Here is a 22,524-nt window from a genome sequence, read left to right as displayed (position 1 = left end):
TAATGACTGGGAAACTTTGTGTGGTTTAAATTAAAACAAAGCAACTATTTTAATGGGTTGGCCATATATTTTGCGTGTTTTTTTTTCTAAAATCAACAATATGCTGTTTTAAAATTAAAGGAAAAAAAATTTGGTGACGATTCACTTTGCCTTTGAGATATTAAATTTAAAGTGTGCACTTTTTCTTTTGACGGGTCCGCTCGATTTTGAAATAAACCTTAACGTACAGATTAAAGAAAAAACTACTTCCTCTTGCTCATTTTGTTTTGATCTTTAATAGTGGACACAAAAAACAATTTTGTTTTGGCCAACAAGTATATATATCTATAATTATTTTAATTGACAAAATATTTATTCATATGAATAAATTAGCCTGTATTGCGAGTATTTTGGTGGGTGAGCGCATTTCTTTGTCCGTTTTTTCACTCGCCAAAACCCTCAAACACCCTAGGGATGTAAAAATCAGTTCTCGCTTGTCAAAAAATACGCCTGCACAACAGGCTTATGATAAATTTAAGTCATTAACATCATTTGTTGAAATTAAATAAAAACATAAAATTGCCGTTTAAAGCTAATTTTAGAGCGAGTGTTAATGCTCTTACACTCTTTACCCAGGTGTGTCTATCAGCGTGCAGTACCATTTTTTTCCCGATGAACTAAATTACACAGAGGCACATGAAGAATGTCAAGGAGATTATTTCAAATATCTTGCACAGATTAACAAACAATCTCAACTAAGCCTAGCGAAAAATTCATCAAGCTATAATCAAACAAAGAAGTATTGGACGGGTCTGCAGATGTAAGTATTGCGCATTCGTATATTCGTCGGTAATACGGTATTTAGCGATAAAAAGAACCAAAAGGAATTTATCATAGCTCAAAGCCCTTAGTACACGTCGTTTTGATAAAAATTAACCCTCGGACGTACAAGGGTGGGGGGGGGGATGGCCTCCCCGTAAGTTTTTTTCCAAAATTTTGAAACGAGGATTTACTCTACAGTGCTGAAACTTTTAGTAGCTGTTCATTTATCCCTTGTGGAAATTTTGATATTTCAACCATGTGCCTACACTCACAATGATATTTGAAGTTGCCATGGCAACGTCATAATTACAAGCAGGTCTGTCCAAAAATCGTCATTCCAGTTTTTTGAAACAGAATTGAACGATTTGTTTATTTTTACATTCCAAAAGCATTCTGGCTTGATTTTGCATCAATTTCCATTATTTTGTGACTTTCTAAGAAAATGGTGAAATCCAAGATGGCGGCCCTAATGACACGTCACAACCAACAAAAATTATGTCATCTCAGAGTAAGCGACGGGCTTTCTACTCAGTGCAAAATAAGTTCGCTGCCACTTAATAGAATGAATACTCTTGGGAGGTGTTCCATCCAACCCCCCCCCCCCCCCCCTTTGTACAATGGTGGGGGTATGAATTTGCTTGTACGTTCGAGGATTAAACTAAATCGAAAAAAACGGCAGTAAAGATCGAGATGCTTTCACCTGCTTTATCTTTAGATTTCTTTCGACGTTTTTAATCCCCACCCCACCTGGTATCCCCTCCACTGTCCAGTGTTCTCTACGTTTAGCCGTTCTTATTTTGCCATCGCGCAAGACGAATCGGCAGGCTAGGTGTAAAATGATACTACTGAAACTAAGCCTTGCCTTACAGAAAAGATGTCGGCTACACAAAGTGGAAGTGGAGTGATGGACAGGAATTTTCACCGAGGCCAGAAGGATTGGAAAATATACTAAATGTATCTTTTGTCAAGAACTTAGTAAGAAACGGTCCTATTAAAGTTTATTGCTTCTTGGTCAGCAGCAATGAAAAACTGGAAATGGAAAATTGCAGCGAAAAATATCCTTATATTTGCGAAGAATTTAAAGGTAAGGTGTCACAATTCTTGAGGAGGTATAAGCATTTTGTGTAATTACTGAGCTACACCTTCCTAAGTTGCCAAAGTCAATTTTTGTCAAGTTCAAAGGTTCCTGCTGAATCGCACGCTGCAACATCATTTAGACTGCTGTATAAAGATTACTAACATTTCGAAAAATTCTCTTTCTAGCTGACTCCGCGTTTTGCATACGATAATAACATAATACCAAATACCTTATTTAAACATGAAACAGTAGCAAAAATCACTGAATAATCAAGATTGAACGGGGATAGTAACTTATTCTGAGATCGCAAAAACGGAATCTAATAAACCCTTTTTTCAAGGAAGTTGGAAGAAATTAACGAATTACGTACAGTTGTCTGGGTTACAATCGAAACATGCTTATTTCACTGTGCATCTTTTAACCCTCGGACGTACAAGGGGGGGGGGGGGGTGGATGCCACCCCCCCCCATAAGGTTTTTTCCAAATTTTGAGAAAACGATTTACTCTACAGTACTGAAACTTTCAGTAGCTGTTCATTCATCCTTTGCCGAAATTTTGATATGTCAACCATGTGTCCATGATATTTGACGTTGCCATGGCAACGTCATAAATACAGGCAGGTCTTGCCAAAAATCGTCATTTTTAACATTTTTCTTTATTTTTTCCAGTTTTTTTAAACAGAATTGCACGATTTGTTTATTTTACGAATCCATAAGCATTCTGACTTGATTTTGCATCAATTTCTGTTATTTTGTGACTTTCTAAGAAAATGTTGAAATCCAAGATGGCGGATCCAAGATGGCGGCTCTAATGACGTCACGTGACGTCATGTGACGTCACAGCCAATTAAAATTATGCCATATTGTAGAGTAAGCTACGGGCTTTCTTCTGAGAGCAAAATAATTTCGCTACGCCTTAATATAACGAAAACTCCGGGGAGGGGTTCCATCCACCCCCCCCCCCCCCTTGTACGATGGTGGGGGTATGAGTTTGCTTGTACGTCCGAGGGTTAAAGATACCCAGTCACCGCGCGTAAGCTCTTAGAAATCGTGTATTCCAGCAATCATGTTTTATTCTACCAAAGCATGCCGGGTACCCATAATGACCAATTGTAAGCTTCTAGCAAATTGGAAAAGAGGAGCAAACTGTTATAGTGTATGCATTAATATTAATTTAATATATGTTTGCACCAATATCTATTTCCTTCTTTTTTCAAAATTGTATTAACTTAAATATGCTTTCTTTTTAGGTCCACCTACAACTTCAACGGCGTCAAAATCAACTCAAATACGACCTACTACAATGGCAACACCGTTAATGTCAGAAGTAACAGCAACGTTCACAAGTAAAGTAACAGATACATCTAAGATCAGGGCTTCAAATACATTAAGTGTGTCCACTCATGTATCAACCAGCATTTCACCAACGCAACCTCCAAGTCCAGAGGAACAGGTGTGCAGTGTTTTATTGTTCCTTAGAATATAGCCGCTGTATACGCGCGATGGAATTCTAGCGGGCATTATTTTTAATAGAACATAGCTGAAAACTATAGAAGCCCGGTACCCCGGATGTACGAATTGTTTGTCGAATTTCGCTGAACGACTTCGCCTCTATTCTCTTGTTTTGTTGTTTAAATGATGCTTTAAAGTAGCAAGTTTTTATCAGAAACGTTTTACCTGCTTAAATGGAAGTAAGACAGTGCCAAAGGAAGCGACAGTTGAAGAAAGAATCGTTGAAATTTGTTGTTTTTCTTTGGAGTTCTATACGCCACTATTTTGCCGTGAACTGCCCGAAATTGATTGGGAATGATTTAGCAAAACAAGCCGGATTCTAGAAACGCTTTGAGGTAAGAAACCTTTTTTAGCCACAATCTAAAGACAGAAAACTCATTTTTGTTTTTTTAAAATCGAAATAAGAGGCGAATTTGAAAAACTTGCTGCCAAACGAACGCATGAAAATTTTTCATTTGATTGAAATTGAAGTAGGCTTAACCAAATATGAATGCGTAAATATTTCAACTAGATTTGTCGGCTTTGTGAGAATCTTTTGTAGTTGGAGAAAGGACTGTATAAATAGGAAATATAAATGAAATGGTATCTTGGTTTATTTATAAAGAAGCCGAACTTTCACCAAACTTTCACTTTTACCAATGTTGCGTGCGTGCTCTTTTTAATGCTATATTCTAAACCCACTAGAAGATGGTTTTCCTATGTCCTATAAGAAAATAATGCACTTTTGAGGTCTAGAAAAGCAGCTGAATGCCCTCGCCTGACGGCTCGGGCATCCACTAGCAGCTTTTATAGACCTCAAGCGTGCATTATTTTCTTATAGAACATGGAAAACCATCTTCTAGTAGGTAAATGTAAAAGGATAAATCATATTTTAAAAAGCCTGCATAAACTTCGAAATTGGAACTTTTTCCGGTTTCTTTGTCAGTCCACTATTCTTAAAATGTTGACAACTCGAAAGGAATAACTAATTTAAATCTTTTTCGACATCATTAAGTCACTGTAGAAAGGCTTGAACTTTTATATAACAAACCTTCGCGTTCGGTTGTTTATTATTACTGATGCGCCAACCAGAGAAAATGCATGACGTCAATATTAATAATATCTCTATATGCTGTGCTCGATATATCGACATTGCCTTACCTGCCATGGAGGCTTACAGCATAACTGAGCGGTTCTTGATAACTTTTCTTATTTCCTGTTCTATTGTTTCACAAATCAAATGGCAGTGAGACTAAAACACAATAGAAGTCTGATCAAATGTACATGCTTTTTCGATTAGCCTCGGTGGCTTGCAAAGCAATTTAGTATGCTGAAGGTATACACATACAGTTTAAAACATCAATATAACAAAGTGCCAATTGAGGGAAGGGGATGGGAAATGAGCTGAGTTCGTTATGAGGCTATGAGAGGGATTTTCCTCCTTAGGTTATAGTGTGTTTAAATTTGACCTGGCTGTTAAACACGTTCGCCATACCGGGAACACCGTTATAAATGTGTCTGTTTCATGTACCGTATTTATTCTATTAAGCGCCCTGGGCGCTTATTAAATTTTTGGAACTTGAGAGTGGGCGCTTATTCGAGGTGGGCGCTTATTCGAGGCTGGGCGCTTATTAAATTCTCACCATTTTCTGCAAGTAGTAATTATATTTTGCAACAAAACGACAACTACTTATAAAACGTGAAGATGTACCAAAGCAGAATTTTAACTGTTTTTTAAAAGTTTCTGTAAAATACTTAGAAAACTTGAGAAGTCTCTTAGTAGTACACTGTCAATTTCAATCTAATTGTCACTAAGGTATATTCAACGTGTGCACTTCAGTTTTTCGGGGGGTGGGGGTGGGCGCTTATTCGAGGCTGGGCGCTTATTAACTTTTCCTACCTACAGGGTGGGCGCGCGCTTTTTCGAGGTTGGGCGCTTATTCGAATAAATACGGTATTTCATGGTTCCACAGAATAACATGCGTGGCTTGTTCCAGTCAATGCATTTCAATCAGTTTCCAGAGGTACTGCATCTCAAGGATAGAAACATTAATTTTAATGCAGGAAATACGAAAACAGCATATGAAAAAAGAATTGTATATATACATGCAGTGATAGCTGGTATTCTTTCATTTGTTTAAAGGTAGCAACATATCTCATAAAAATGAAAAAGCTAAGTGTCAGCGATGGAGATTCTTTGCAGGTAGGCTTACTGCTATTTCTTTCACTGAGGACTTATTTAATCGTTAATGTTATATTACGCGGTGCATGTTGTTTATCGTAACCTTTTTTGTTCCAACCCTGGGACCTTCAAAACTGACTGAACTTGACTGACTGGTTTTGATTGTTGTTAATATAAATTCCCGCTGAAAAAAGAAATAATATTGGTTTTTATGCTTTAAGCTTGCAGCCAATGAGACATCAAAGTTGCTGACACACTTCCAATACAATTCCTATCAGAAAACGACAGTAAATTTGTTGCTAGCCTCTCAGCAGCTGGAGACATTTGCCATAAAATACGCCAAGAAACGTCTCTCGATAAATAGTACCTTCAATTCAAGCACAACTAATATTGGGAAACACTTCGGTGAGCAATTTAGCAGTTTATGTTGAGTTTACAAAGAAAGCAGTAAAGGAAAATTGAAGCCGGGTCTACCTGGGAATTTTTCATGTGACAATTTTTATTTGACAAATATACTTGATCGTGTAGATGACATAACAGTTATTTGTCAGCAGTTCAAAAATAAGAGCGCCATTAATGTCCTTGGACAGAAGAAATACGCACAGAGATACGCGTACACAGTTCCCAGTGGGAGATTGGGAGATTGAGGACCACATATGCTGACGTATTATTCCCCACTTTTTATGTGACGAGTCATCTACACGAGCTAATAAAAGTTGTCACATTAAAATTGTCACATAAAATTGCTCGTGTAAACGTTGAATTGTCACTTATACAAAAAGAAAAAAAATATTACCTTTATAGTTAAGTAATCCATTATGTTGGGTGATGATAAAAGAGGAGTATACATGTTGAAACGAAATTAGAGCATCCAGCTCTTAGACAACTTTCAAAAGCATGTTTTATTATGTTTTACTAATTTTATCTATTTTGGCAAGAGTTGCTTAAGTCCATTTTCAATTTTCCTATAGCATTTTCATGAGAATTTAGCATACAGTTTTCTTATTGTAAACTTAACGTCTATTATAGCAAGAATGTATTGTTCGCTCTTTGTATTTTAAGCTAAGCTTTTCCATAATAAAATGTCTTTCCTTTCATCGTGTTAACAGTGATGGAGGTTCAAAGTGTTATCGCTGGCGATACAAACAACGTAAATTTTCCTTCAAAGGACGATTGGGAACAACCTCTTAATCACAGTTCAGAAAAGATCTTTCTACCAGCAGGACTTTTTAAGAAAAAAGGTATGAAAATAATATAACCAAAGCCATTACATTCCGAAGTAACCGTTATACTATTACTTAGGTAAAAGTCATTTTATGCTGTTACTGCCTATAACCAAAAATACTCTTTGTCAGTCAATTCACCTTTCGAATTCGAACACTCTTCAAACTTGCAAGGCTCATCAATACTAGTCCCTCTGCAAATGCCTGTGTCAACTTGAGCACAAAGCACGAAGTTGGGGGGGGAGGGTGGATGGCACTAGCCCTCAAACCTTTATCATCTGACTACAGCACAAAATAGAAACAAGAGGACTAACTTATTTGATTTTGTAGCTTGACAAGAAACTTTACTGAGGACCAACACAGTCACAAGGCTACAATTACTTCATCTAATGTGACCCAGTGTGGCAGAGTGATTGTCGCCTGACTAACCCAGGCCCAAACTGCCACCCTAAGCCTAAATCTAAATCTAACCCCAACAGCCCATCCCTAACCCTAACCCATAAGCCTTTAACCTGCTACCCTAATCCAAACACTATTATGGATTAAGCATAACCCTAGCTTTCACTCCGTGGTGACTTAAGTCCTGGTCACGTGACCCCTATTGTTCTCTTGAACCCTTTAATACCAATTTTTTGGAAATTTTCAAGCAGTTTTCTGGGCTTGGGCAATCTGTGGAATGTCGTGATCTGTAGTCAGTTAGTTGACTTTTAAAGCTATGAAAATTATCACTTTGCCATAACAAGGATCATTACTACCATGTGTCCAGATATGTGAAAGCTGCATATTTTTTTAATCACTGCTGGTGTTTTCGCAAATATGCGTAGTTTGGCATTAAAGGCCTAAGCGCCAGCTCCACACTTGCCATGTTGTGTGCATGCGTGAGGTGCTGGCCAAACTGCGGGTTGAGTTCTATCTATACTACACTCAGCTCTGTTTAATCTTCTCCATAGAAACGGTGGTGGTTGGAATATTATATAAAGACATGCATAAATTGCTACCAGATGAAAGCCAGTACTTTCTTGACGGGTATGTATTAGACAGTATAGGAATCAGCATTAACAAATTCTGTCCAATCGAGTCTGTCTTTTAGTTTAATTTGCAATTGTGTACATCGAATTATATAGCCGATTGTTCCTTCGGCCGTTAAAGTAACATACAATTCGCCTTGCTGTAAGCTTTCCATCCAGTTAAACCGCCTTTTAAATAAACAAACCATTTAACAACTTTTACTTTCAGGAAGAAACTCGAAAATACAAAACTTCATACACGAATCATCGCATGTGCTATATATCCTTCCCCCTCCGGTTTGTTGCCACAAAACGTTACTATATCGTTCACACTCGAAGAGGTGGGTATACATGTCTTATACTGCTTTTATTTTTATGGTCTTTGTTCACCAGACATTTTACTTTGGAAGCATAACGCAGAACTTCGTACCATTTTAGTTCTTGGATAAAATATATATATACCGTCTAAAAACTAGTTCATATCGCAAGTTAAGTTTTCTTTTTGTTTGTATTTTAAAGCCTTCTAAAGCTGACGATACACCGCACTGTGTATTCTGGGACTTTAATATCACGTAAGTGTTTTATTTCTTTTTTTTATTAAAAACTTGCAATGGTATATTGCAATTCCTAAGTTTTGATTGGTTAACAGGAAATGGTAGAGAGCTCATATACCATTGACCAAAAATATGGTTGGTGCTGGGGAGATCAAATACTGTGATTCTTTGGGCCTTTTTAATAAAACAATATTATTATTCCACTTGCGCTTGTTAGATATGAGATCGTTATAGCCAACTTGGCGCTACGCGCTTCGTTGGCTATCTACCATCTCATATCCAACGCGCGCTCGTGGAATAATTGTTAAATGTATACCAATTTTTGAGGGTCTGTTATACTTTGGCCTTTTGGCGGGTTAAGCCAATTTTGAGTGTCGTTTGCAGTTATATTCACATAACTTTTTCTGGCGGTTTACGGTCCAGAAATTATAGCGGTTTCGGCCTTTGGGAGAAAACGAAAGCTGATTGCGGTCTATCAAGAACAAAATACTGCAGTTTGCGAAATGCTGGACCCCACATAACAGACCTCATTTATTCCTATGTCGTAACGATTTTAAAGAACTTTGTTTAGTTTTTTAATCTTATAAAACGTCTGTATTTTTAAGTGGAAAAACTGTAATCGTGATTTCTATCTGTAGGTACGAAACTCGCTTTGGTAAAGGAAAAACTGAAATCTACCTGTTAATGGTCAATTTGTTTGTTTCTTTTGCAGGAGTCGATTTAACGGTTCTTGGTCAAACAGGGGATGTACTTTGGTCAACAAAACTAAAAATAACATCGTGTGCAGCTGCAATCATCTGACGAACTTTGCGGTTCTTATGCAAGTTGGAGAAACTAAAGTGAGTACATCCTTCTTTATTATTTAACAATTTGTCACGATGCCCATATATGGTCAGAAAGTCCTTGTTGTCTGTCATCTGCACGAACTAGTTAGTCAAGATTTGTCTGAAGTCTTCGAAACCGCTGTTTGACCACAGTTTTTGTAACTGTAAAACGCGTTTCGTCAACAATTTGTAACCGGGATAATGAAGCAATTACATTCTGCTTAATCTTGCGGAATATCATATCTGATTTTATTAAAAACTAGCAATGGTATATTGCAATTTCTGAGTTTTGATTGGTTAACAGACAATGGTATATGAGCTCATATACCATTGACCACAAATATGGTAGCCGATACGCGTCAACGAAAACAGCTGGGGAGCTCAAATATTGCAAAACCTTTTTGGACGTTTTTAAAAAAACGATTATTCCACTTGTGTTTGTTGAATACGAGATCGTTATAGCCAACTCGGCGCTACGCGCCTCGTTGGCTATATACCATCTCATATCTAACGCGCGCTCGTAGAATAATTGTTAACTAGCCATCTCGGCGTACGTCCTAGTGAGCTAAGTATCAGGCCATATACCGCGCGATTTCGAAGGATAATTGTTCAATATCTTTCTTTCACTGTAACCGTCACCTCGTCTATTGTTCTCCATTTCTTAAAACATAATTGCGACAGAGTTATATCAAAGGAATGTCCATTTTGCAGTGCTAATTAATAAGGACAATTTCTAATCATTTAACCCAATAAGACGGTAAAGGCTATATTGCAGCGGTGGAATCTTGGAAAGTTCGGTTTGTTTCTTTGTTTGTTTGTTTGTTTGCTTGTTTTTTCACTAGACAATAAAAAAAAATCAGTTTATATACATCAATCAGCATAATAATTAGAATGGGTAATCAAATGGTGACGAGTGAAATTAGGAAATAATTTCACGCGCGTTTTGTAAAAATTCTTATAATTTCCCGGGCCTTTAGGCGAGGGAAATTATTAGAATTTTGACAAAATGCAAGTGAAATTATTTTCTAAATTTACGAGTATACCATTTGATTACATTTTAATATCATAAGTGACAAATTACGTTTGCAATCTTAGATGTTTTTGACTGGTACATTGCTTCGCGAACTCTGAGCTTTGAAAAGTTGAAAGCATACATTTTGCTTACGCTCGCAAGGTTTTTTAGTCTTTGAATAAAACCTTTCAGAGTTTCCTTTTTGCCGTTGACAAAAAGTTTCAAAGATGAATCAACTGTCAATTATTTCTCACATTATGACCATAGTTCGTCTTGAATGAACCGAAAACGGCGCCCGTGTAAAACGCTCCGCTCGATGACATTTAAATTCAAGCGAAAATGTACAAAGTTTAAGCCTTAAAACATCTTTTATTCCGGACGCCATCTTGCCGCTAACTACGTTGCCATGGCAATTTTATAATTTCACATGTGAAATTATAAATTAACGTTGAAATTTCGCGCCAAAATTAAGGATTAATTTGTCACCTATGATATTACTTCATTTATTAACTAAAGATGGTCTAAGGGATCATATTGACTTGAGCCAATGTATAACTTCATTTTTCATTTTGATATAGATTGCAGACAAACATCATTTGGCTTTGGAAATCATTACTTATATCGGCTGCGGACTGTCGCTTGTTGGTGAAACTTTCACTGTCTTAGTCTATCTGGTTTTAATGTAAGTAATCTCTTCCACAGTCATAGTTTAACCACCATTAAGCGTTTTATTTCACTGGTTTGTCTAAGTAAATGTTCTTTGTCTTGTTTCTCATGAAAGGAACATCAAACAGGAGCAGTGTCAAATACGACTCAACCTCGTTATAGCCATAGCAGTGGCACAAATCATTTTTCTCGCGGGAATTGATGCTACTTCAAAACAGGTACATGTAATTATATCTAACAAACAGTTTGCCAGCTAAATTACAAAAAAATTAGAACAAAGTTTGACAAGAGTTCTCAAACTGATTAACAATTCATCAAGATAAAACAAAGAAAATCATAACCTTGAAGGAAGTTTGGATACCCGGTCTCTATTACATAAATATTTTCGATTTTATTGTTCCGTTTAATCCGTAGGTTTTGTTTCGATTGAGAAGATATATATAATAAACACTCGAGACAGTGTTTCATTGGCTATCTAAACACCTCGAATTTCGTCAAAAATACTCCGTTGCGCGCCGTACTTTCAACTCTCTTCTCGGTATTTGGATATACCAATTAAACACTTTCTCTTGTTTAAAAATATCTGGTTTGTAGCCAGGCATGCTAAGATTAAAAATTATTTGATAAAAGTTGACACTGGCTTAAAATATGTACAGGACGTTTCGGCTACTGCTGTAGCCTTCTTCAGCAATATGTTAATTTAAAACGGCGTCCCTGGTGTTATAGGAATAAAAACTAAAAAATGCAGAAAAAGGTGACAAGAAATGTACTGAATAAAATTGGGGGTGGAATTCTAAAAATGCGTCTAGAAAGGATAGAATAGGGGGTGGTATGCAATTAAAAATTGTTAAGTTTCTTATAAATGTTTGGGAATGCTACGTGTTCATTAATAGCGTTTCCATCTCGGACTGAGTGCCACGCTTCGAGGAAAAGTCTTTGTCTCCAAACTGAAGACCGGTCGATAATGTCAACATTTTCCAGATCAATTTCATGATCGTTGAGCAAATGGTGTTCGGCCAATAGGGAATTTCTGTCCATTGTTGTTATCGCTTTAGCATGTTCTTTGATGCGTGTTTTGAGTGCGCGCGAGGTCTGGCCAATGTAAACACACGCACAGTCTTTGCATTTGATTTTATATACAACACCTTTCGACGACTCTTCGCTGATTTTATCTTTGGGTTTTTTCAAAATATTGGCGATGGAACCAAACCCCGCTGTTCAACAACGTTGGCACCACTTTTTTGTTCGGCATTGGATTGACGACCATTACGAATAAAATTGATAGGATAATTATTTGCTGCCAGCGCTTTCAATACACGTTTAGATTCAGATGACACTTCCTCCTCAGTGGATGGGATGTTCTTAGCCCGATCCATAAGAGTGCGTACAACAGAGTGTTTATGTTGCGTATGGTGGTATGAATTGAAGTCTAGATAGCGGTCGGTATGAGTGGCTTTTCTGTAAACAGAAACGGCTATCGAACCATCCACTTGCCTCGTTGTCTTAGTGTCCAAGAAAGCGATTGAACCTTCTGTTTCCACTTCGATGGTGAATTTGATGTGCTGGTTAATCGAGTTTAGGTGCGAATGAAATTCATCTACAAATTCTTTTTTCAGACACACATGACTGTCGTCGACATATCTAAACCACCATTTAGGTGGGTGTGGAGCCGAGGAGAGGGCCTTTTCTTCAACGTATTCCATGACCAGATTGGCTAAAATGGCGCTGACTGGTGAACCCATAGGACAGCCAAAAATCTGTTTGTAGTTCTGGTGTTATCAGTTTGTCACACTTCACTGATGCTTAATTGTCATAGCTTGGCCTCTATTGTTTATGAAAGCGGAGGTCAAAGTGGCTCACAAGCCCATCCGTTCCATCGCCAATATTTTGAAAAAACCCAAAGATAAAATCAGCGAAGAGTCGTCGAAAGGTGTTGTATATAAAATCAAATGCAAAGACTGTGCGTGTGTTTACATTGGCCAGACCTCGCGCGCACTCAAAACACGCATCAAAGAACATGCTAAAGCGATAACAACAATGGACAGAAATTCCCTATTGGCCGAACACCATTTGCTCAACGATCATGAAATTGATCTGGAAAATGTTGACATTATCGACCGGTCTTCAGTTTGGAGACAAAGACTTTTCCTCGAAGCGTGGCACTCAGTCCGAGATGGAAACGCTATTAATGAACACGTAGCATTCCCAAACATTTATAAGAAACTTAACAATTTTTAATTGCATACCACCCCCTATTCTATCCTTTCTAGACGCATTTTTAGAATTCCACCCCCAATTTTATTCAGTACATTTCTTGTCACCTTTTTCTGCATTTTTTAGTTTTTATTCCTATAACACCAGGGACGCCGTTTTAAATTAACATATTGCTGAAGAAGGCTACAGCAGTAGCCGAAACGTCCTGTACATATTTTAAGCCAGTGTCAACTTTTATCAAATAATTTTTAAACTTTCTCTTGTATTTGATAGATTATGTAAACGATCGACGATTCGAACGTCTTGGAGTACATTTTTTCAAGTGTATGTGTATAACACCAAAGGTTTAAAGGGACTGTGTCACGGCTAAGTTAAGTCTATTTTATTAAATTTTGCAATACTTGCCATGAAACTTAATGTTTGCAAAAAACATTAATTCTATGGATCTAAATGACAAACTCATGGCTTCACTGCAACCAAATGTGTCTCCCGGGCGTTATAAGTTTCAAGCAAACGAGACTAACTTTGAAAAGCTGTTCAGCCCAACAATATTTTTTAAAAAAACCCATAGCGCAATCCATTTCAATCTTCGTCACTTTCGGTCATCGGTACCTTCTTTTGTACTTACCTTCTTTTGTGTTATTGAAATGTTCCTTCACTGTTTTAAAAGGTTATTTTTATATTTCACCGAATTTGATGGTCATTGCTAATGACTAAATTTGGCTTAAATCCGTGACACAGTCCCTTTAAACCAATGTTATGACAGGAGTTGAATTGCGCCCGTGCCTGTTATTATCCATCCCAAAAGGATATGGAAAAAAAGGTCAGCTTCGAGCCAAAGTGGCGCATACTGCCGGAGCTTATCCCGGTTTCCTTAGCATTAAGCAACTAGGAGTATTTCTACTCCCCCCTGGATGGGATGCTAGTCCATCGCAGGGAAACCCCCAGCATTATTTCGCCGGTACCCATTTATACACCTGGGTGGAGAGAGGCACTATGAGAATAAAGAGTCTTGCCCAAGAACACAACACAGTGACCCCGGCCAGGGCTCGAACCCGGAACGCTCGCTCCGGAGTCCGGCGCGCTAACCATTAGGCCACCGCGCCTCCCAAAAGGATATGGGAGGACACTTTTAACCTTAAGATGGAATGCTTCAAGTGATCGTGCTACTCGTTTCTTCACAGGAAGCCTGCATATTCGTGGCAGTGTCTATCCACTATTTTTATCTGGTCGGTTTTGCATGGATGCTCATGGAAGGAATCTACTTATACCTCATGGTCGTCAAAGTTTTCAACACCCTTGTCAAAATTAAGCTTTTTTATGCATTTTCTTGGGGTAAGTACAATTGTTTGTTCGACTGTCATTGAAGTCTAAAATGCAAAAATAAATAACGTGAAGTAAAGTAAATTAAGAGTGTAAAGAGGCGAGGTAAATGAAGTGAAGTGAAGTGAGGTGAAGTGAAGTGAAGGGAGGTGAAGTGAAGTGAAGTGAAGTGAAGTGAAGTGAAGTGAAGTGAAGTGAAGTGAAGTGAAGTGAAGTGAGGTGAAGTAAAGTAAAGTAAAGTAAAGTAAAGTGAAGTAAAGTAAAGTGAAGTGAAGTGAAGTGAAGTGAAGTGAATTGAAGTGAAGTGAAGTGAAGAGAAGTGAAGTGAAGTGAAGAGAAGTAAAGTAAAGTGAAGTGAAGTGAAGAGAAGTGAAGTGAAGTGAAGTGAAGAGAAGTGAAGTGAAGTGAAGTGAAGTGAAGAGAAGTGAAGTGAAGTGAAGTGAAGTGAAGTGAAGAGAAGTGAAGTGAAGTGAAGTGAAGGGAAGTGAAGTGAAGTGAAGTGAAGTGAAGTGAAGTGAAGTGAAGTGAAGTGAAGTGAAGTGAAGTGAAGTAAAGTAAAGTGAAGTGAAGTGAAGTGAAGTGAAGAGAAGTAAAGTAAAGTGAAGTGAAGTGAAGTGAAGTGAAGTGAAGTAAAGTAAAGTGAAGTGAAGTGAAGTGAAGTGAAGTGAAGTGAAGTAAAGTAAAGTGAAGTGAAGTGAAGTGAAGTGAAGTGAAGTGAAGTGAAGTGAAGTGAAGTGAAGTGAAGTGAAGTGAAGAGAAGTGAAGTGAAGTGAAGGGAAGGGAAGTGAAGTGAAGTGAAGTGAAGTGAAGAGAAGTGAAGTGAAGTGAAGTGAAGTGAGGTGAAGTAAAGTAAAGTAAAGTAAAGTAAAGTGAAGTAAAGTAAAGTGAAGTGAAGTGAAGTGAAGTGAAGTGAATTGAAGTGAAGTGAAGTGAAGAGAAGTGAAGTGAAGTGAAGAGAAGTAAAGTAAAGTGAAGTGAAGTGAAGAGAAGTGAAGTGAAGTGAAGTGAAGAGAAGTGAAGTGAAGTGAAGTGAAGTGAAGAGAAGTGAAGTGAAGTGAAGTGAAGTGAAGAGAAGTGAAGTGAAGTGAAGTGAAGGGAAGTGAAGTGAAGTGAAGTGAAGTGAAGTGAAGTGAAGTGAAGTGAAGTGAAGTGAAGTGAAGTGAAGTGAAGTGAAGTGAAGTGAAGTGAAGTAAAGTAAAGTGAAGTGAAGTGAAGTGAAGTGAAGAGAAGTAAAGTAAAGTGAAGTGAAGTGAAGTGAAGTGAAGAGAAGTGAAGTGAAGTGAAGTGAAGTAAAGTAAAGTGAAGTAAAGTAAAGTGAAGTGAAGTGAAGTGAAGTAAAGTAAAGTGAAGTGAAGTGAAGTGAAGTGAAGAGAAGTAAAGTAAAGTGAAGTGAAGTGAAGTGAAGAGAAGTGAAGTGAAGTGAAGTGAAGTGAAGTGAAGTGAAGTAAAGTAAAGTGAAGTGAAGTGAAGTGAAGTGAAGTGAAGTGAAGTGAAGTGAAGTGAAGTGAAGTGAAGTGAAGTGAAGTGAAGTGAAGTGAAGTGAAGTGAAGTGAAGTGAAGTGAAGTGAAGTGAAGTGAAGTGAAGTGAAGTGAAGTGAAGAGAAGTGAAGTGAAGTGAAGGGAAGGGAAGGGAAGTGAAGTGAAGTGAAGTGAAGTGAAGTGAAGTGAAGTGAAGTGAAGTGAAGTGAAGTGAAGTGAAGTGAAGAGAAGTGAAGTGAAGTGAAGTGAAGGGAAGTGAAGTGAAGAGAAGTGAAGTGAAGTGAAGTGAAGTGAAGTGAAGTGAAGTGAAGTGAAGTGAAGTTAAAGCTCATTCATCATCTGGTCAGTTTTGAACCATGCTTATACCGTACAACCAATTAGTTAATCATAAGCACTGTGCAGAAGGTTCAGAAAATTCAATACGCCCTCTTGCAGGTTTCCCATTACTTATGGTGGTGTGTTCGATAGTGATCGCTTCAATCACAGAAGGCGGAGTAATGAGTTATGTACATAGTGACTTGTAAGTATCTGACAATGAACCTTTATCGTGTCATCAATACCTTCAATGTCTACATTACAGAGCGAAAGGATTTTTATTAGCTTTCACTATGGACGACTGGAATCTAATGCATTCACTCAGTAAGTTGTAGTTATCCTGAACATGATAGGGATGCGGGGTGGCGTTTGTGCAACAGTGACTCCTTTTGTGGGTAATCAAACCGTGGATGACGTTTTTGCGTTTTTTGGGCTAACGTGTTTAAAATGTAATTCTTTCCGCAGCTGTTGGGTATCCTTCACAAATAATTTGGTTTGGACCTTTGCCGCTCCAGTCCTCTTGATTTGCCTGGTAAGAGTATTTTTTCATGTGTCTGAAAGCTTAGTTAAAGTTATCCTATTGAAACCAATCATAATCTTATCAAGCGACTCACAAACCAAAATAAATGAGAACTACACTAAATCCCGCGTACAAGAACCTAGTGGTATCAGAATCTGCTGACAGAAATTTGTCATTTTACTTCCCAACAATATAAGAACTTGTTTAGCCAATCAAGATCAAGCAGTTTCTTATTTATGGGTTACAGGTAAATTATGATAAAACATTTTAACAAAGGAGTTTGACTGAGATTGAAAATTTATATCATTTTTACTATACAACTCTTGTTGTAGAAATAACACTGCATAAAAACCAGTTTTGATAGGTTTATTATAATACAGTTGTGAATAAATACAGTATATTTAAGGACCAAACCCAAGTTTATATATTTTCCAGGTAAACAACAACTAAATCTCCTTCATAGAAATAAAAAACCTAATTGAGAACCTACTTACCCTAAATTGCCTACCCCAAAATACAAGAACCTATTTTTTCAGTCATCAAAAAAGTAGATTTTTTACACGCGGGTATACGTATTTCCTTCACTTCAAGTGCAACCATTTTAATTAAACACTCGGGCAAATAACTAAACACTTTAACTAAACCCTTTACGATTGATTTTGTTAACAGGGTTATTGAACATTGATAAACAGTTTCCTTCGAAACTGATTGTGTTTAGAAGTGAATGGATGAACCATGTTTCGTTCTGGTTGTAAAGATCAACAACCTAAAACGTCTATTTCAAATATAACACGGCTATGTACTAGTTAACACTTCACAATATCAAGCCAAGATAAATATGCGGACTCTGAAAGATTATTTTCTTCTGCAATACTCTTATTTATTTTAGAATTTCTAAGATTAAAGTAATTTTGAAAGTCAACTGAAATAACCCATGACAAATTTGAAGTTTTAACGTTTTCCACAGTCTTTTCTTTCACTTTTCTCGCTTTTCTAAGCATACTCTGGCGGAATGATCTGGAGTAGAAAAGACGGCACTTCTTTTAATGTTCAAATAATTTTTCTGTACAAAGTTGTTGAATTATCAATAACATGACTTTTGTGTTTTAATTGAATCATTCAGGTAAACTCCTTTATTCTTTGTCGCGTGGTGTATGAGATGACAAAAATGCAGGGTTCAAAAGATGTATCCAACGTTAAGTAAGTATACAATTGTGAATTCGAGTCAAGCACCTATCAGGCTGGTGCTTTCCCCCAATCTCAGATTTTCCCAATTTATATTCTTCGGGCGGAAAGGTACGTACAGTGTCAGTGAAATGTTTTACCCGTGAACACAAATAATGGCCTCGGTCAGGGCTTCAACCCGGACCGCTTAATCCGGAGTCCAACCGCACTCACAATATAATTAAGGCGGCCACCAGACCTCCCAAACGTTGGATAAGTTAGCTTTTTTTCTTCATTTCGTGTCCTCTCACTATCTAATTTTTCAAGTCCCTTCCATGTGAATGCTATTCAAGTTGACCGATAATCTTTTTTCTTTTTTTGTGTTTATAGACAGGGTTTAAAGGCATGCGCAGTTCTGTTTCCTCTTCTGGGAATGACCTGGGTGTTTGGTATTCTAACCGTGACGGATGCTGGTCTTGTGTTTCAATACATCTTTACTACCCTCAACTCGCTGCAGGTAACGACCTCAGTTAACCGTTGGTTATGTATTGGACATTAATTAATGAGATAGAAAATGGAACATGCATTTATGGGCATTTTCACTATCCAGTAGTGGTACTGGACTTCGCCTCCTCACTAAACATTTTTTTTTTTAACTACGACATTACATGGTTTAGGTCACTCTACTACCTAACTTGATGAAGTTATGAATCTGCATTCTCATTCATTGAGTCAATCCCTTAGAGAACTCGAAAGAAATTAGTCGCACTTATAACTTGTTCTTATCATATGGAGAAATGTTTCAAGCCTGGTCTTCACTAGCGACGCAAGCACAAGCGCGATCACGCAAAAAGGACAAATTTTGACACTTGTACTTGTGCTTGCCGCAAGCACAAGCATCCAAATGAAATGCGATTGTGCTTTTGCTTGAGTCGAAGCCGTATTCAAAGAGAAATACGAGCTGTTATCCTTGCACTAGTGCTTTCGCTTGTGCTTGCGTCGCTAGTGAAAACCAGGCTTTAAAGTCTCCGCACACGTGGAGCTAAGACGCAGGGAAAAGGCGCGGCGACATGTAGCAGTGACAAAATCATGTGTTGTTCACACTGAGGGGACGTGAAGCGGGGACATGAAGCAGAAACAAAAACACAATATGTACACACGCAAGAAAATGTAGCGGGGACATGTTCCAGGGACATGTCGCAGCGACACGTCCCCTCGTGTGTGCTGATTATTTTTGGCACGCGCAACACGAACTTTGAAGCTGTTTTGTCCCTGCGACATGTTGCAGAGAATCGAACTCCTTGAACTTCGTGCAGCATGTCGCAGGGACAAAATGTTGCAGGAATTCGTGTTGCACGTGCCAAAAATTATCCGCACATACGAGGGGACGTGTCGCTGTGACATGTCCCTGGATCATGTCCCCGCTACAGTTACTTGTGTGTGTACACATTTTGATGTTGTTGCTGCTACACGTCCCGCTACACGTCCCTGCTTCATGTCCCCGCAGTGTGAACAACACATGATTTTGTCGCTGCTACATGTTGCTGCGACATGTCCCTGCGTCTTGTCCCCACGTGTGCGGAGACCTTTATAGTCAAATGAAACCGAGGCCAAACTATTTTCCAAGTAGAAAGTTGACAAGGCAACGTACTTATGCAAACCACTTATCTTTTTCATGTCTTGTTAGGGATTCTTCATCTTCGTTATGCACGTTCTCCGAAGCAGTGAAGTCCACAATGCGTATCTTCGAAAGAAGCAGAAATGGGAAAACACAAAGAATAGCAACTTTCCAAACTCTCGCTCGGTGGTGGAAAACTCGAGCACCTGGCCGGAAAAGCATGCCATGGCAAACCTCCACGGCAGTAAAGAGAGCCCTGATCCACTGTTTAGACGACATCAGGTGTCGCCAATTACTTCAGATAGAATGGACACCAGAGAAAGCTGCATTACCCCAGTAGAATTATAAGCTCAGTTTCTGACACAAATGTGCCTCAAAGCAGTGAAAAATTTCCCTAACTGGGGACGTGATAGCCAGTTCAAGTCTGTCTCAGAGCCTTTTGATAGAACAAATCCTTATCAGACTAAAAGTTATACGACAAAAAAGCACAAACAACAAAAAACAGCATCAGCAATATTGTCAAAGCGTCCAGAGTAAATTATGTCGTAGCCTTTACCCTAGATTTCCTCCCAACTGCAAAACAACAGCTCGAGACAGAGAGACGTTTAACGAAAAACAAAGAGTCTACGTGCGAAACCATTCAAATGGAAATTAGCTTGATCCGCACGAAAATGGACTTGTAGGTGAAAGTCATTTTCATATGAATGGTTTCGCTCGTAGACTCGTTTTAAAACAGAGGCAAGGGTAATTTGAAAATGGGATATATTTCTTTTCCAAATATTAGCTAAAAGAAACAAACAATTTTTTTGAGTTGTTATCGAAAAATTTTTCTACAGGTTTCAACCTTAGTGCGTAAAACTATAGAGCGATAATGTCAATTTGATTGACAGAATTTCGTAGCTGTATCAAGGCACTGCTACGAGGACAAAAGGGTATGCCGGCATAGCTCTTTCCCCTTTCTCTTTCTCCTAATCCTAAATTAACTTGACAAGAAAATGTGGCATAATTCTAAGTAAAATATAATGAACGTTACTTAAGGCCTGGTTCACACTAGCGACCTAACAGCAAGAAGACGCAAATGCAAAAAACACCTCACGTTGATGTTTTATGTTACCATTGTGAACAACATAACATAACGACAGAGTTGGGACATAATGACATTAGCATAACGACAAAAGGAAAGAACTGTCCATATCGTTATGTCGCTAGTGTGAAACAGGCCTAATTGCTTAACAGTTAACTTGTAGCTAATTAAGGAGTTAATTAATTCTTTGTGATATTTAGGAAGTATTACCGTAGTTCGCTGTAAAATCCATCCTTTAGAATTTTCAAAGCCACTGGCAATGGAGAAAAAACGAGTTCTCAGTAGTTAAGCATAATTTACCACTTTATTCAAAATCTTTCTTGGCATTTGAAAACTTCAGCAGTGTTAAAAAAATCAACGTAACGGTTTTGTGCGTTGTCTAGTCACCGAACAATTAATAATCGTAGACTCCACTGTTTCTCTGTATAATATTATTTAAATCGATTTTTCTTTTTTTAAGATTCTAGAGGTAAATTTTTCCATATTGATTACGGGGTGTAGAAAGTATCGGGGTTTTGTCAACAAAACACACCTGTTGAATTTAATTAGGTTTCGATAATGTCGATGATTTAAGCACAAGCTCGACTGTTTGCGTAGTACTCTGCATGCATTTTGATGTAGACCCAAGCTGCTTCGGCACACAGCAAGTAATTAAGATACAAGAAAACTTCAACTGGCAAAACTTGTAAATAAAGTTTATATCAGTCAAAACAATAAAGAACTAGTTCACTTGATGTCTTGAATATTGGCATAATGGAATCTCCAAATGTAACAGTGTGCTAATAAAATTTGCTATTTTTAAAGCAGAGGAATAGCTACAATAGTTTCAGTAATGACAAAAGCGTAACTAAAAAAAAAACACAGACACTTCGGGGATTCACTCAATGTGGACGGAGAACTGATAACGGTGTTCAGCATTTACCAGTCCTTATACTTTGATAGGCCAGTACTACAATGCTTTATCAATTGCTATCACAGTAATGGTATGAGGCAATCACAATCATTGGGCGAAAATTTTGATCATTTTCTTGATCTTTGTGGCTGCTATAGCAAAAGTATAACCTGTTAAAAAACCCTTAATTTTAGCCTTTAATTATATAGCTGTCAGTAAATCCTATATTGTCAGCACAGCTAGTTTTCCTTAATTTTTGAGAACTGTCCAATTTTGGATTAAATTTGGATAGCTTTAATTAGGACTTTCTGGTAAAATGCACAAACTGTCCAATTTAAGAAAAATTGGACAGTTTTGTCTCAGCCAATCAAATCGAAGAAAACACAACATGTGACGGATATTAGCCAATTAGCACAAAGCATAGCGTCAGCGCTGTAAACTGGTCGCAGTGTGAGTCGACAATGGCAGAATGTTATAAGGCAAGTTTGCTATGTTTTTCCATTCCTTTTGGCCTTTTCAGCAATAGTAACAACAAAGAGAAATTTTCTTCGTTGTCACAAGAGGAGCTAGCTACACTAAGAAGCAAAAACCAAGAGCAAAACGCCTCCAATAGTACAAAACTTGGGTGAACGTAAGTGCAGCGAAGCGAAGCAAGAAATCTGTTGTTTACTCAGAATTTTTTTCATCAAATTATTTCCAAATTGGACAGCATGTAGTCCAATTACGTATACAAATGCTTACAACTCACAAATGAGCTCGGTGACCCATATTTGTTATTGCTGAGTTATGATCAGCATGTCATTATACAACTTTTGGCATCAGAGGGGTACAGAGCCACCTTAAATTTTCAAAACATTAAGGTGGTTCTGAACCCTCTGGAAAAAAATGTTTAACTTTGTCAAAAGTTGTATTCTTACATGCTGATTATACTTCAATAACACCTTTTTCTGGACAGAAAACTGTTGTTTCATGAACCAAACCTAATGGATAGCAATATATTGTTTCACGAGCCAAAACTGACCATTAACTGGGGCTGGGGGGGCGGTGGTGCTGAGCGCCGCAATACTGCAAACAAAAT

The 22,524-nt window shown here is 37.9% G+C and overlaps 1 protein-coding gene and 1 long non-coding RNA gene across 2 annotated transcripts in view; one reads left to right on the top strand and one right to left on the bottom strand.

The window, feature by feature from the left end:
* Window positions 1–21,288, top strand: part of LOC144666952 (adhesion G protein-coupled receptor L3-like) — a 25,097-nt gene extending 3,809 nt beyond the window's left edge. The window contains exons 4-21 of the mRNA XM_078528397.1: window positions 616–799; window positions 1,671–1,885; window positions 3,129–3,331; window positions 5,513–5,572; window positions 5,773–5,956; window positions 6,661–6,792; window positions 7,725–7,800; window positions 8,011–8,122; window positions 8,301–8,353; window positions 9,048–9,174; window positions 10,750–10,853; window positions 10,953–11,055; window positions 14,236–14,386; window positions 16,289–16,373; window positions 16,634–16,700; window positions 17,812–17,888; window positions 18,243–18,369; window positions 19,540–21,288. Coding sequence (XP_078384523.1) covers window positions 616–799; window positions 1,671–1,885; window positions 3,129–3,331; window positions 5,513–5,572; window positions 5,773–5,956; window positions 6,661–6,792; window positions 7,725–7,800; window positions 8,011–8,122; window positions 8,301–8,353; window positions 9,048–9,174; window positions 10,750–10,853; window positions 10,953–11,055; window positions 14,236–14,386; window positions 16,289–16,373; window positions 16,634–16,700; window positions 17,812–17,888; window positions 18,243–18,369; window positions 19,540–19,818 — 2,339 coding nt within the window. The 3' untranslated portion in view covers window positions 19,819–21,288. The remainder of the gene's footprint in view (window positions 1–615; window positions 800–1,670; window positions 1,886–3,128; window positions 3,332–5,512; window positions 5,573–5,772; window positions 5,957–6,660; window positions 6,793–7,724; window positions 7,801–8,010; window positions 8,123–8,300; window positions 8,354–9,047; window positions 9,175–10,749; window positions 10,854–10,952; window positions 11,056–14,235; window positions 14,387–16,288; window positions 16,374–16,633; window positions 16,701–17,811; window positions 17,889–18,242; window positions 18,370–19,539) is intronic.
* LOC144666979 (uncharacterized) lies at window positions 20,750–21,619 on the bottom strand. Its single transcript, XR_013573258.1, has 2 exons — window positions 21,553–21,619; window positions 20,750–20,888 (listed from the first exon to the last, which is right to left on the bottom strand). It is a non-coding gene; the product is annotated as an uncharacterized LOC144666979 (long non-coding RNA).
* Window positions 21,620–22,524: the final 905 nt, after the last annotated feature.

The sequence above is a fragment of the Oculina patagonica genome, chromosome 9 (genome assembly GCF_052425735.1).
Source record: "Oculina patagonica isolate OP01 chromosome 9, crgOcupat, whole genome shotgun sequence".
In the NCBI taxonomy this organism is placed as follows: domain Eukaryota; kingdom Metazoa; phylum Cnidaria; class Anthozoa; order Scleractinia; family Oculinidae; genus Oculina; species Oculina patagonica.
Note: the sequence above shows the minus strand (reverse complement) of the source record. Positions and strands in the feature narration are given on the sequence as shown.